Source organism: Bombina bombina, chromosome 8 (genome assembly GCF_027579735.1).
Source record: "Bombina bombina isolate aBomBom1 chromosome 8, aBomBom1.pri, whole genome shotgun sequence".
NCBI classification, from domain to species: Eukaryota; Metazoa; Chordata; class Amphibia; order Anura; family Bombinatoridae; genus Bombina; species Bombina bombina.
This window is the reverse complement of record NC_069506.1, coordinates 75,993,881-76,008,822: the sequence shown is the minus strand read 5'-3', so window position 1 is coordinate 76,008,822 and position 14,942 is coordinate 75,993,881. Positions and strand designations below refer to the sequence as shown.

General features: G+C 35.4%; 1 protein-coding gene across 1 annotated transcript; it reads left to right on the top strand.

Annotated features, from left to right (window-relative positions):
* Positions 1-9,751: 9,751 nt before the first annotated feature.
* On the top strand, positions 9,752-11,540 carry LOC128637996 (UDP-GlcNAc:betaGal beta-1,3-N-acetylglucosaminyltransferase 7-like). Its single transcript, XM_053689880.1, has one exon. The coding sequence runs from the start codon at positions 10,053-10,055 to the stop codon at positions 11,280-11,282; it is 1,230 nt and encodes a 409-aa protein (XP_053545855.1). The 5' UTR covers positions 9,752-10,052; the 3' UTR covers positions 11,283-11,540.
* The last annotated feature ends 3,402 nt before the right edge of the window (positions 11,541-14,942 follow it).

Here is a 14,942-nt window from a genome sequence, read left to right as displayed (position 1 = left end):
ATTTTTTTTTTAAATTGCATACATTATCTTAATAAGGAAACTTTAAAGGGATAGTAAACTTAAAAAACAATCACCTAGATTACGAGTTTTGCGTTATGAGTCAAATAGCAGCGTTGTGGCCCATAACAGATCTTTTTCCTGAACGCAGCCATTACAAGTCTTGTCGGTATAGGTGTACCGCAAGCCTTTTAGCCTGCACCGCAACGTCAGTACCGCACTCCTAAAAATTACGTTTTTTTCATGGGATTCTCATAGCGCCGGTATTACGAATTTTGCGGTGAGGCTAAAAAGCAAGCGTTACACTCAAATGACAAGATCTGTACCGCCATCTAAAGTCAGTAGTTATGAGTGTTACGCTACAAAGCTGTAACATAAAACTCATAACTAAAGTGTTAAAAAGTGCACTAACACCCATAAACTACCTATTAACCCCTAAACCTAGGCCCTCCCGCATCGCAAAAACTATTTTAAATTTATTAACCCCTAATCTGCTGCTCCCAACATCGTCGCCACTAAATTTTTTTATTAACCACTATTTTGTCTCTCCCCGACATTGTCACCACTATACTAAAGTTATTAACCCCTAAACCGCCACTGTCCCGCATTGCAAACACTATTTAAATATTATTAACCACCAAAACACCTAATCTGCCGTCTGCCCACATCGCCCCGCTATACTAAAGTTTTTAAGCCCTTAACCGCAAGCCACTATAATAAACCTATTAACCCCTAAACCGAAAGTCCCCCACAACGAAAAATACTAAATAAAACTATTAACCCCTAAACCAAAATCCCCCCACATCGAAATAAACTAATTTAAACTAGTAACCCCTAAACCTAACGCGACCCTAACTTTATATTAAAATTACAATTTACCTATCTTAAATTAAATTAAAACTTACCTGTCAAATTAAAAAAAAAAAAGTTGAAACTAACAATTAAACTAATATAATTAATAAACTAAAATTAAACTAACTACCAATTAAATTAAACTAAACTACACATTAAAAAAATTCTAACACTACTCTAAAAATTACAAACTAATTACAAAAAAAATACTGTTACAAAAAATAACAAACGAAATTATCCAAAATAAAAAAGAATTACACCTAATCTAATAGCCCTATCAAAATAAAAAAGCCCACCCAAATAAAAAAACCTAGCCTACAATAAACTACCAATGGCCCTTAAAAGAGCCTTTTGTAGGGCATTGCCCTAAGTTAAACAGCTCTTTTACCTGTAAAAAAAAAATACAAAGACCCCCCCCCCAACAGTAAAACCCACCACCCAACTAACCCCCCAAAATAAAAAACTTAATTCTAAAAAAACCTAAGCTACCCATTGCCCTGAAAAGAGCATTTGTATGGGCATTGCCCTTACAAGGGCATTTAGCTCTTTTACTGCCCAGACCCTAAACTAAAAAATGAAACCCACCCAATAAACCCTTAAAATAGCCTAACACTAACCCCAAGACGATCCACTTACAGTTTTTGAAGTCCCGCTTGAACGATCTTCATCCCGGAGTTGAAGTCCAAATCCAGGCGGAGAGAAGTCTTCATCTAGACGGCCTCTTCAATCTTCATCCCGGCAGCTGCTGCCTAGATGAAGATTGAAGAGGCTGTCTGGATGAAGACTTCTCGCCGCTTGGATCAGGACGCCGCCAATTATTATTTTTTTTTAAATAATAGTTGTGCTTGCCTCATGGGGCCCCTTGCCCACTGGGTACCTGACAGGAGTCACCCTATTCACCCCCTAATGGTGGCCCTGGTAGTAGGTCAAATAAGGAGTTAGTTAAGAGAAATTGAGTTAGGCAATTAAAAACTAGTCGTTTCAATAATTTGGAGGCAAAGGGAAGTAAGGAGACCAGACTATAGTTAGAAGGAGTGGAGAGGTCAAGGGAGGGTTTTTTTTATGATTGGTATAAATGGTATGATTGACCCATGATTGAATGTATCAGGGAATGCACCAGTGGTGAAAGACTTGGTTAAAGAAATGAGCCAGGGCAGGGGAAAGAGAAGCAGAGAAAGAGGGAAGAAGTTGTGAAGGAATAGGGTCAAATGGGCAGGTTGTTATATGAGCAGAAGATAGGAGTATGAGAACTTCTTCCTCTCTTACTGGAGGAAAAAAGAAGATAATTTTGTTAGTGGAAGGGATGGGTAGGAGGGCTGGGTTTAAGAGGTGTGAGGGAGAGGAGTCTTGTAATTGTTTTCTAATTGTTTAAATTTTATTTTTGAAGAAATGAGCAATAATCTTAGCAGTAAGTTTTGTTGTGGGATGAGGTGAAGGTGTAGAAGGTAATTAAAGGTTGAGAACAGCCTTCTGGGGTTGGATGTGTGAGATGACACGAGGGAGAAAAAATAGACTTGTTTGACCACGCTAAGAGAAGAGTTGTATGACCTAAAGATGAAATTATAATGCAGAAAATCAGCACAGGTGCTCAATTTCCTCCACTGACATTCAGCAGTCCATGAACACTGCTGAAGATAGCGGGTCTGTTTGGTGTGCCATGGGTGTTTTTGAGTGCATGATGCATGGCAAACAGTGGATGGGTGCAGCTTTGCCAAGTATTGATTTTAGTGTAGAATTATACAGTAAGGCCACAAGGTCTGGGCAAGAGAGGGATACAATGTTGGAGAGTAGAGGTTTCAGTTGAGCAGAAAAGTCTGTAAGACCCAAATTCTTGTAGCAGATTTTGGGGGCTTGCAAGGATACTGCAGAGATTGTTGAACACTAGGTCAATTGAGTTGCCTTTACAGTGGGTTTGAGATGTTTTCCACTGGGACAGGCCAAAAGAGGTTCTAGAAGTTTAGAGGCAGCAGGCATGTTAGAACTGTCAACGGTCTGTCTAAGTCCCCTAAGATGAGTGAAAGGACGTTACAAGAAAGGAAGTGTGGGAGCCAGGCTTCAAAGTGGTCAAGAAATTGTGATGCTGATCCAGGAGGCCGATAGATAACAAGTGCTACAGCAAAGAAGAAGAGGATAGCTTGAACTTCAAATAATAGTAAAACAATAATTATTATTTCAACATAATAATGGTAAAACAATAATAATAATACAATGTAATTTAAAAATAATATAATCCATTTGTTCAATTTAATAAAGATGACATTTTAACCCCTTCACCCAATCCGATGTATATTTACTTTGGCTATCGTACCGCACAACTTATATATACGCTGACGCTTCAGGATGCTCCAGCACACTCGGCTATTAAGTTACAGCCGAGAGCTGAAACTCCTGAAGCTTCAGACATCACCCACAAATGGATCCGGAGCGCTATCGGAGCTCCGCCTCCATATAAGTGCAGATACCTGATTGTTACAGAGGGTGACACTGTGTGCTGTGTCGTGGTCTATAACGTTCTTCTGCTGGAGTGGGAGGTGTGGGCAGGAGTCGGGTGAGCGGCCCAGCAGGGAAGGCGGGAGGAAGTGGGAGTGGCCCTAAGCTACGGAAAGAAAAAAAAAAGAGACAGGGATCGATGGGGCAGCTATGCTACAGAAAAGGGGATCTGGGTCTGTGGGGGCCCCCTAACTAAAGATCCTGGGTGGGGGGGAGGTGGGGGTTACACTACCTACAGAAAAAAATTAAAACATTTTTTTTATTAAAATTTGTTTTTTTTCATAGGTACTGGCAGTCGCAGACAGCTTCCAGTACCTAAGATGGCGGCAATAGTTAGGGCAGGGGAGGTTTAGATAGCGGTTTTAGGGGGGATCAGGGAGGTTTGAGGGTTAGGGCAATCCTACACTGCAGAAAAAATAAAAAATGTATTATAAAAAAAACTACCTAGTTTAATTTTATTAGCATATTAGCAAATTTACTTAATTCTCTTGGTTTACTTTGCTGAAACACATACCTATTAGGCCCATGAGCCACAATACGTGCTACTTGAAGCTAGCTGGTGATTGGTGGCTTTTCACATATGCCTCTTGTCATTGGCTCACCAGGTGTGTTCAGCTAGCTCCCAGCAGTGCATTGCTTTGAGTTTCTCAGGTGATAACAATGCAAAATCGATTTGTTTGTTAAAGTTACGTGAAACCCAAAACATTTCTTTCATGATACATGTAGAGCATATGAATTTAAACAACTTCCCAATTTACTTCTATTATGTAATTTGATTTGTTCTCTTGGTATCCTTTAGTTGAAAGAATACCTTGGTAGGCTCAGGAGCTGTTGATTGGCGGCTGCACATATATACCTCTCATAATTTGCTTACAGATATTTTTAGGTAGGTCCCAGTAATCCATTGTTGCTCCTTTAATAAAGGATATTATGAGAATGAAGCAAAATTGATAATAGAAGTAAATTGGAAAGTTGTTAATAATGATTTTGACAATTTGGGGTTTCATGTCCCTTTAAAAGCCTGCAGCTGCAAATGCCTTTTCAACAGAAAAGGCCCACAAAGGCTTTACCTGTGTTAAATACCTGTTCTTGAAATATAAACTGTGAGGTCACCCAAAACTGACGAATACAATAGCCCATTCACACCTCTTAAGGTTACATTAAAGTATTCAATAAACCCCTTTGTTTACTGTGCAAGTAAAATACTCACTTACATGTGTGACAGTAACCTATTGTCATGACAATAAATCCTCATCACTAATTAAGCATATGAAAGCCATATATATATTTGCATGATGGGCATACTGCAATAGTCGATTTGTCACCGTCTCTTTAAGTAACTATAATCTCTCCATGTGGGTGCCCGCTACATATGGATGTATGCTCCATAAATTCCATCCACAGAAAGACAAAGAGACTGAAACAGAGGTAACCTTCATTAGAAATATTTTTGCTAATGCATGTAAATCTAAAAAAATCTTACTAAAACTAAAAAGCACTGTATGCATTTTCTTTATACTATAATGGCTTTTTAATACAAGATTTTTTAGGATATATAACCTCTTTTTTAACGGTAGGTTTGATGATAACTGGCCATGAGGCAAACTAGGCAATTAAATGTCTGGCTGGACCTTAACATAGCACATTGTGTGCAAAGGAAAAACAGCTCTATAGTGTCGAACCTGAGGTCTGATGTAGGCATGTGGCTGATGGAAGAGTTAATTTTTGGATGGTCTGTTATAGGTATAACTTAAAGAAATAAAAATAAAGAGGGCGCTAAAAGAAATTGGGTTAAATTGGATATACTCTAAACTTTGTATTTACTATCCTCTTAACGTGTCCCCTAATAGAGACTCCGGTTGATTTAAAAAAAATTAAGTACAATATATGATACCTTTTTAATAAATATAAAGTCCTAGGACTCAAAATAATATCTTTATTGTATACTCTTATAGTATTAGTTCACTTATGAAGGGTAATAATTCTTCAGTCCTTAATTCAGAAGGTCAGACAGTTAAAATTAAAAATGTTTATTGATTATATCTGTATACACATTTTAAAATACTTTTCTAAAATCTTTTCAAACTTCTTATAACAGTTTATGTCAATCTTACTACTAATACAATGTATCTGCTAGGGTTTTCCAATCATTAACAATTAGCCACTCTTTAGTTGGATACATTCAAACTTTGTATACAAAGTCATGCTGCATACATTCAATCTCTAAAACCCCCAAATCAATCTCCTAAGTAATATTAACCTTGGGCAAATGACTCAAATTATATAAAACTTAAAAATTATATAAAACAGGAAATGTGACCATGGATTCCACAAACTCCTTTTGTAACACTATTGTTATTTTTTTAAAATCGTATATTTTGTACTAGACTTTACAACGGTACTCTAATGTTGTCGTTTTTTTCAAATGTCACAATAGAGGGTTTCTTATATTGATATCCAGCACTCTCCTTTAAGTTGTAATTCACAAAATCTAATTCCTCCTTTTTTCTTTGTTGTGTACGTTATATCCCACAAGCAGTTTATGTTATATTTCGTCTCTTTGCAATGTAAGTTGGGAGGCTTTCTTACCTCTTTCCCTTATGCGTCTGCGGTGTGTGTCTAACCTTATTGTTTACCATCTTTTCTGCTCCTGTGTATGGCTAAAAAAGCTGTTGTCCTCCGAGACTTCCACGCTGCTGTTGTTGGTGTGACGTCACTTACTCTCGGCACCTGAGTATACTTGCGCAAGTATTTATTTGGATCCTTCTTCCTCTGACCATTCTCCTGCTTCCAGAGCGGATCTCTCTCTGCACTTTAGTACCTTGTATGCAGAGTTAGCAAATTTTATGTAGGCCTTCTCACCTCCTGTCCGGTCCTTAATCACTGAGGTTTTTCAGGGTCTGTTTAAAATCTCTTATGACGTTCAATATCTCCTTACACAGTTCTACGCCCCATAAGAGGGTGAAACGCGTAGAACTGTGTAAGGAGATATTAAAAGTCATAAGAGATTTTAAACAGACCCTGAAAAACCTCAGTGATTAAGGACCGGACAGGAGGCGAGAAGGCCTACATAAAAGTTGCTAACTCTGCGTACAAGGTACTAAAGTGCAGAAAGAGATCCGCTCTGGAAGCAGGAGAACGGTCAGAGGAGGAAGGATCCAAAGAAATACTTGTGCAAGTATACTGAGGTGCCGAGATTAAGTGATGTCACACCAACAACAGCAGCGTGGAAGTCTCGGAGGATAACAGCTTTTTTAGCCATACACAGGAGCAGAAAAGACAGTAAACAATAAGGTTAAACTCACACCCCAGACGCATAAGGGAAAGAGGTAAGAAAGCCTCCCAACTTACATTGCAAAGAGACGAAATATAACATAAACTGCTTGTGGAATATAACGTACACAACAAAGAAAAAAAGAGGAATTAGATTTTGTGAATAACAACTTAAAGGAGAGGAGTGCTGGATATCAATATAAGAAACCCTCTATTGTGACATTTGAAAAAACGACAACATTAGAGTACCGTTGTAAAGTCTAGTACAAAATATACGATTTAAAAAAAAATAACAATAGTGTTACAAAAGGAGTTTGTGGAATCCATGGTCACATTTCCTGTTTTATATCATTTTTAAGTTTTATAAAATTTGAGTCATTTGCCCAAGGTTAATATTACTTAGGAGATTGATTTGGGGGTTTTAGAGATTTAATGTATGCAGCATGTATGACTTTGTATACAAAGTTTGAATGTATCCAACTAAAGAGTGGCTAATTGTTAATGATTGGAAAATCCTAGCAGATACATTGTATTAGTAGTAAGATTGACATAAACTGTTATAAGAAGTTTGAAAAGATTTTAGAAAAGTATTTTAAAATGTGTATACAGATATAATCAATAAACATTTTTAATTTTAACTGTCTGACCTTCTGAATTAAGGACTGAAGAATTATTACCCTTCATAAGTGAACTAATACTATAAGAGTATACAATAAAGATATTATTTTGAGTCCTAGGACTTTATATTTATTAAAAAGGTATCATATATTGTACTTAATTTTTTAAAATCAACCGGAGTCTCTATTAGGGGACACGTTAAGAGGATAGTAAATACAAAGTTTAGAGTATATCCAATTTAACCCAATTGCTTTTAGCGCCCTCTTTAATTTTATTTCTTTAAGATTAATCTTGACTACCTAGGAAGAAGGTAATAAATTAGAGTGGCCAGGTGGGATTAGTATAGCGCTTCATTTCAAAACTGACGTTACAACTGTTATAGGTATAAGAATGACCGGGGGACTGCAGAGTCAGGGACGTGTGTGAATTTGCTCTTTTTGCAATATTAAATGACCAGTAAATTCAGTAAATTTGCATAATTAACAAATGCACGATAAAAAGGACAAAGCTACAGCACTTAGTCTGAACTTCAAATAAGTAGTAGATTTGTTTTCTGACAAATTTCAAATGTATGTCTATTTCCACTCCCCCTGTATCATGTGAAAGCCATGAGCCAATCACAAATGCATATATGTATATTCTGTGAATTCTTGCACATGCTCAGTAGGAGCTGGTGACTCCAAAAGTGTAAATATAAAAAGACTGTGCATATTTTGTTAATGGAACAGTAAACTAGAAAGTTGATTTAAATTGCATGCTCTATCTGAATCATGAAAGTTTTATTTCGAATTGAGTGGCCCTTTAAATTAAGCCAGAAGCGCAGCATCACAATTCTCTATTTGTGAACCAGTCCTTTTGCAATCAGGATCCATTTTGCCCTTAGGTTACACGCTGTGTAAAATCTCTCTAGGGAGATGTCCTCTTCTAAACTAACTTTAATCTTCCTTGTGTGTAAAACTACTGCTTGTCCCATACTCCCAAGTGGGACCAAAAAGCAAATATTGTGACACCCCCCCACCCCCCAAAAAATGCTGCAAATCAAATATTTTGGCCAATTTTCAAATAGTTTACACAAACAATTCTTATTATAATTAAAAATAATAATAATAATCATAATAATAATAAGTATCATTATCATAATTATAATAACAATTCATAATGTCTTGAGGACTGCACTCTTATTTGCCTATAACACTCCCCCAGTGCTACTGCTGGTGATTGGCTGTGTTTCTACAAGCATTAAAGGGACATGAAACCCCAAAAATTATTTCATGATTCAGATAGAGAATAAATGTTTAAACAACTTTCCCATTTACTTCTATTATTTAATTTGCTTCCTTCTCTTGTTATCATTTTCTGAAAGGTTTATCTAGGCAAGCTCAGGAGCAGCAGAGAACCTAGGTTCTAGCTGTTGATTGGTGGCTGCATATATATTGATTGTGAATGACTCACCCATGTGTTCAGTTAGAAACCAGTAGTGCATTGCTGCTCCTTCAATAAATGATACCAAGAGAATGAAACATATTAGATAATAGAAGTAAATTAGAAAGTTGCTTAAAATTGTATTCTCTATCTAAATCATGAAAGAAAAGTTTTGGGTTTCATGTCCCTTTAAGAGGTATGTTTTAATAAAAATCTGCTAAATCTATAGATGCATGTTTTCTTTTTTTCAGGCTTGCAAATCACAGTAAGGAATGGAAAGTGATGCATTAAATAAATCATCTTGGCTTCCCTTTTACTCTCATAACTAAATCTATTTCTTAGCTAAGCTCCTTTTACATTTCAAAAATACTTTTATGTGAAAAAAGTGTTCTATATACCACTACCACAGATTATGTGTTTCCCTTTGCACTTACAAACTATTGGGCTGAGTTGCAGGAATTGAAGGGCTAGTAATTTGGCAGGGAATCAATGCTGTATTGAAAAGTTGTGAGCACTTGGAAAACTGCATTTCAAACCTATTTAACCCTTTCGCTTTGCAAAGCCATTCAGGTCTGAAGCAGTCTCAGCAGACTATAATCTATGGCTAAAATATATGAATATAATGAACACATCTCAGCATCACTTTTAGTGTATTTGCAGTTTAATAATACGAGGGGGTATTGCATATATACACAGTACATTGTTGTGTAATCTTATTTTCTCTTCTGAGCAGCTGCAATGTTTATGTTATTATAAGGATGGAAACAGACTGCTAATTTACTTAGGTAAAATGTAACTGCAATTAGCTGATATATTATTTGATTATTTATATATTTACTTGCATGCAATTTGCATTCTAATTTGCATTTAGCGTTTAGCAATGCGGCAGTGTAGGGGTTAAACCCATATTGCCATCCAAATGCCGGAAAGCTGATCTCAGAGAGCAGTAATGACGCTGCCTGCAGTCTGTCGCTGGTCACACATCTGGCTGGGGCGCAATGTGATCCTGTGCCATAGATAGGGACTGGAGAGGGCGCAGGAACTTACTGGGGTCTGCTGGGGCTTAATGGGCGCAGGACAGTGCAGGGAGTCTCTCTCTTCTGCTGTAAGAAGGACCCATGGGATCTCCAGCACACTTGCTTTATTAAGACACCCCTGCTTTAGAAGAGCAGAACATCACAAAGGCAGGAGATATGGAGTGAGAGAGGTTTCTCACGTCTCTGCATTGAGCTCAGATTTTCCATCTTTACTACTGTGTTTAGGTCATTGTGTGTCATATTCATGTGCTTTCTGGAATTGTGGTTTTTGCAGACATGCTGCTGTTCAGCTAAATCATCCCAAGACAGCAGTAAACGTGCAGGTAGGATCTGCATTCTAGACTTGTCCTCAGACTCACAGGAATGGATTATCTGTTTAGAAAGAAAAGATTGCTGAAAACTTGTTTAAGTGTCTCCTTAATATTTGCCACGCTGGTGACTATACATAAACTTAAATTGGTAGAGGAAGGTGCTAAAGGTATTCTAGCAACAAGTTCTAGGACTAACCATGAATGGCTGCAGCCACAGAAGACCAACAACAGGAAAAGCTTGGAATGGATCAGCCACAGCAAACCAGGAGACCAAAATAATGAGGTGACTGTTCCAAGTATAATTAAAATGTCACCTGCAAGGTGGGACATTAATGAGAGCAGATGTCCTGAAAACAGTGACTTGAGGAAACAGTCCTGGTTCAGACATTTGGATGCCAGATTTCATCAGTTTATTTTGCACAGCCACTGTAGGTATTTTCCTTTGCTGCTAAACCATCCAGAGAAATGTCAAGGAGATATTCACCTTCTCATTGTTGTAAAGTCTATCATTGAGCAACACGACAGGAGAGAGGCAGTGAGGAAGACCTGGGGCAGGGAACAGGAGATTGATGGAAGAAAAATCAAAACCTTGTTTCTTTTGGGAACAACATCAACAGGAAAAGATCATAGGAATTTACAGAAACTAATTGAGCAGGAAAATCAGATCTATGGAGACATCCTACAATGGGATTTCATGGACACATTTTTTAATCTGACTCTTAAAGAAGTGAATTTCCTGAAATGGTTTCACATCTATTGTTCAAAGGTTGAGTTTATTTTTAAGGGTGATGATGATATTTTTGTTAACACTGAAAATATATTGGATTTTTTAAACTTTAAAAAAGAAGATCCTCAGGTGTCAAGTTTATTTGTGGGAGACATTATTTCAAGAGCAGTTCCTATTAGAAATAAGCAAAGCAAGTATTATATTCCCAAAGAACTGTATGATAAACCGTATCCTGTGTATGCAGGTGGTGGAGGTTTTTTGATGGCATCTCATCTTGCTAGAAAATTGTTTTCAGCTTCTGAAAAGATACAGTTATTTCCTATTGATGATGTGTTTTTGGGGATGTGCTTGAAAACTGTAGGTGTACAGCCTAAATTACATCCAGGATTTAGAACATTTGGGATAAGCAAAAGGAGATCTAGTTCCATGAATAAGGACCCCTGTTTTTACAAAAGTTTGCTGGTGGTCCACAAACTAAGCTCTGAAGAATTACTTACCATGTGGAAAGTAGTTCATGATGAAAAAATACACTGTGGTAAAACTGTTTATATTTAAGAACATTTTCTTTTAAAACATCATATAAAGAATCTTTAAAGGGACACTGAACCCAATTTTTTTCTTTTGTGATTCAGATAGAGCATGCAATTTTAAGCAACTTTCTAATTTACTCCTATTATCAAATGTTCTTCATTCTCTTGGTATTTTTATTTAAAAAGCAAGAATGTAAGTTTAGATGCCGGCCCATTTTTGATGAATAATCTGGGTTGTTCTTGCTGATTGGTGGATAAGTACATCAACCAATAAACCAGTGCTGTCCAGGGTTCTGACTATTTTTCAAATAAAAATAGCAAGAGAACGAAGAAAAATTGATAATAGGAGTAAATTAGAAAGTTGCTTAAAATGGCATGCTCTATCTGGATCACGAAAGAAAAAATTTGGGTTCAGTGTCCCTTTAAGAACTAAACTGTACTACAGAAAAAAATCAATACAATGAACTATTTGCACATTTTCATTGACCTTTTGTTTTTATAAAAATATAGGAGGAGAAAATTGGATATTTGCAAGCACAAATTCTCATCCACAATTAAAAAAATTAAATAAAAGTAGATCAATGTGTTTGTGTTCTTATTTCATGTATTTGCCAGTGAAGATAATGTAACATTGCATGATAATGAGTGCATATAACATTGTATCATTAGCTTTTTTTGTTGATGTTAAAATGAAATTATATATATATATATATATATATATATATATATATATATATATATATATACAGTAAATGAAAGAAAGCACTCTCTGGTCTTTTTAGTGAATATTTAATAAATCAAGCGTGACATTTCGGGGACACACTCCCCCACACTCCCCTTCCTCATCTGAGGAAGGGGAGTGTGTCCCCGAAACGTCACGCTTGATTTATTAAATATTCACCAAAAAGACCAGAGAGTGCTTTCTTTCATTTATATACATATCTGCTTGCACCCTGGCATTTAAAAACTTTGGAAGTGAGAGTGCTCTCTTTGAATCAATATATATATATATATATATATATATATATATATATATATATATATATATATATATATATATATTGAGCCTGAGGAGGGGGTGTAAGCCCCGAAACGTTGCTCTGTGTTGTATTGCAGCCTTGAAGTAAAGCCTTTGGAACTTCTTGCAATTTTAAGTGTCTGCCTATTTTTTCATTCATATATATATATATATATATATATATATATATATATATATATATATATATATATAAAAGGAGCAATAGGTCCAGCACAAATAACAGTTCAGAGTTGTTTAGTAAAGTGCACGGTAGCCAGAGGGTCCTGCTCACCTCCAATATATAAATCCAAAAGGAAAAAAGTAGATGGTTCCAGCAACGTTTCGGGTAATGCAGACCCAGCATGATTAAGGGTCTGCATTACCCGAAACGTTGCTGTCTGTTCATTATGTCAACTTAATAAAGGTTATTTCACTTTTATAAAACAGTGCTGGAGCCATCTACTTTTTTCCTTTTGGATATATATATATATATATATATATATATATATATATATATATATATATATATATATATACACACACACAGGTGTGTATATATATATATATATATATATATATATATATATATATATAAATATATATACACACACAGGTATATATTTATATATATATATATATACACACACACAGATATATATAGAAATACTATGAATAATATACAGTTTTTGGGGTTTCATTTTGACTGAGGAAAAAAAATGAAATTCTGTGCTGGAGTAACATAAAATATTTTTTATCTTATTTTATTTATATTTTCAAATCAAGGCAAAATAAAGTGTTTCTTTTGCTGTATTTTAAGGCCAAATGTAAACTAAGTAGTACTAGGAGTGTTTTAGTCAAAACTGCCTTAAAGGGACAGTCTAGGCCAAAATAAACTTTCATGATTCAGATAGAGCATGTACTTTTAAACAATTTTCCAATTTACTTTTATCACCAATTTTTCTTTGTTCTCTTGGTATTCTTAGTTGAAAGCTTAACCTAGGAGGTTCATATGCTAATTTCTTAGACCTTGAAACCCATCTCTTTCAGATTGCATTTTAACAGTTTTTCACCACTAGAGGGTGTTAGTTCACATTTTTCATATAGATAACACTGTACTCGTGCACGTGAAGTAATCTGGGAGCAGGCACTGATTGGCTAGACTGCAAGTCTGTCAAAAGAACTGAAAAAAGGGGCAGTTTGCAGAGGCTTAGATACAAGATAATCACAGAGGTTAAAAGTATATTATTATAATTGTGTTGGTTATGCGAAACTGGGAAATGGGTAATAAAGGGATTATCTATCTTTTAAAACAATAAAAATTATGGTGTAGACTGTCCCTTTAACCTAAAAATATCAGCACATAGTCATAATCAGAATAGAGTGGGAGACAGTAGAATGTTTTGCATATCAGGAGTATATATTTCAGTTAAATATATCACATTTGGTTAAAATGCAGACTTTACATTCTGTGTAAATATCAGTGCTAATAAAATGTTATAAATATATTCTTATAGAATATTTGATCTAATCTATTGCCATCTGATTTATGTTATTTTAGTTTTTTGTTTTATATATATATATATATATATATATATATATATATATATATATATATATATATATATATATATATATATTATTTGGTCTAAAACAGATACATTTGTAATAAAGTATATTTAACTATGTGTTTAATGTGTATTTGCTACATATTATTGATACAGTAAATTCAAATATACAATTGCCATGTAAAAAGGTAGTGAAAGTACAAAAATAGAAAAGTATTGTCTTTTTTTATAAGAAGAATTTGTTATTGGTTTCTGCTGGAAATTTCTTTTTTTTTATTATTATTATTTGTAGAGAAGACGCTGGTGTTCGTCTTTAATTAGAAAAAAAATGCATCTGTTAAAGGAAAGCATGTATATTGGTATCTAAAACGTAGCTTAATATGAGGATTTTTTTTTTAGGATTTTTTTAAAAACTATGTTACATTTGTATATTATTTTGAAACTGACTCAAATTTAGGATTTCCTAAAAAAAAAAAAATCTAACAGAATAAAACTGAATCTTAATACAAAGTGTGGCTTTTTCCTGTTATTATGAGCTAATGATCATTTAATAAACTTCATTAGGTAAATGCATTTAACACAGAGGTGTCTCCATGAAATATATGCAGGAGGGTTTCCACAATCAAAATTAGTGTCAAAGACCTGCTAATTAAGGACTACTGTAGATTACAAGTGGAACGCTAATTTATTGCCTGCATTGTTTACAGGCGCACGATAAATCACCAGCCATTACAAGTGGCTGGTTATTGCTACTGCGAGCTTGCGGTAGCAATTAGCTCTCCGAAAATTAATCAGAGGTCATACCTTTGGGTAATTTTAAATGTGCCCCAATTTCCCCCCAAATTAAGTGTAGAGTTGGATTTAAAAATAAAAAAAAATAATAGCATTTTTAAAAAAAAAAAATAACTGCACAAGCAGTTTTTATGGCTTAACCCCTTAACAACCATATGTACCCAGTACATTGCTGGTCCTTAAGGGATTGCCTGGCTATATTAGCTTGGGTCTTGTTGCGAGCGGCAAGACTGCACTATTAGACCCTCCCTCCAGAAGGCTTGCGAGGTCGCACACATTTGCTTGTGCTGGTATTGCTAAGTGGAGCGCA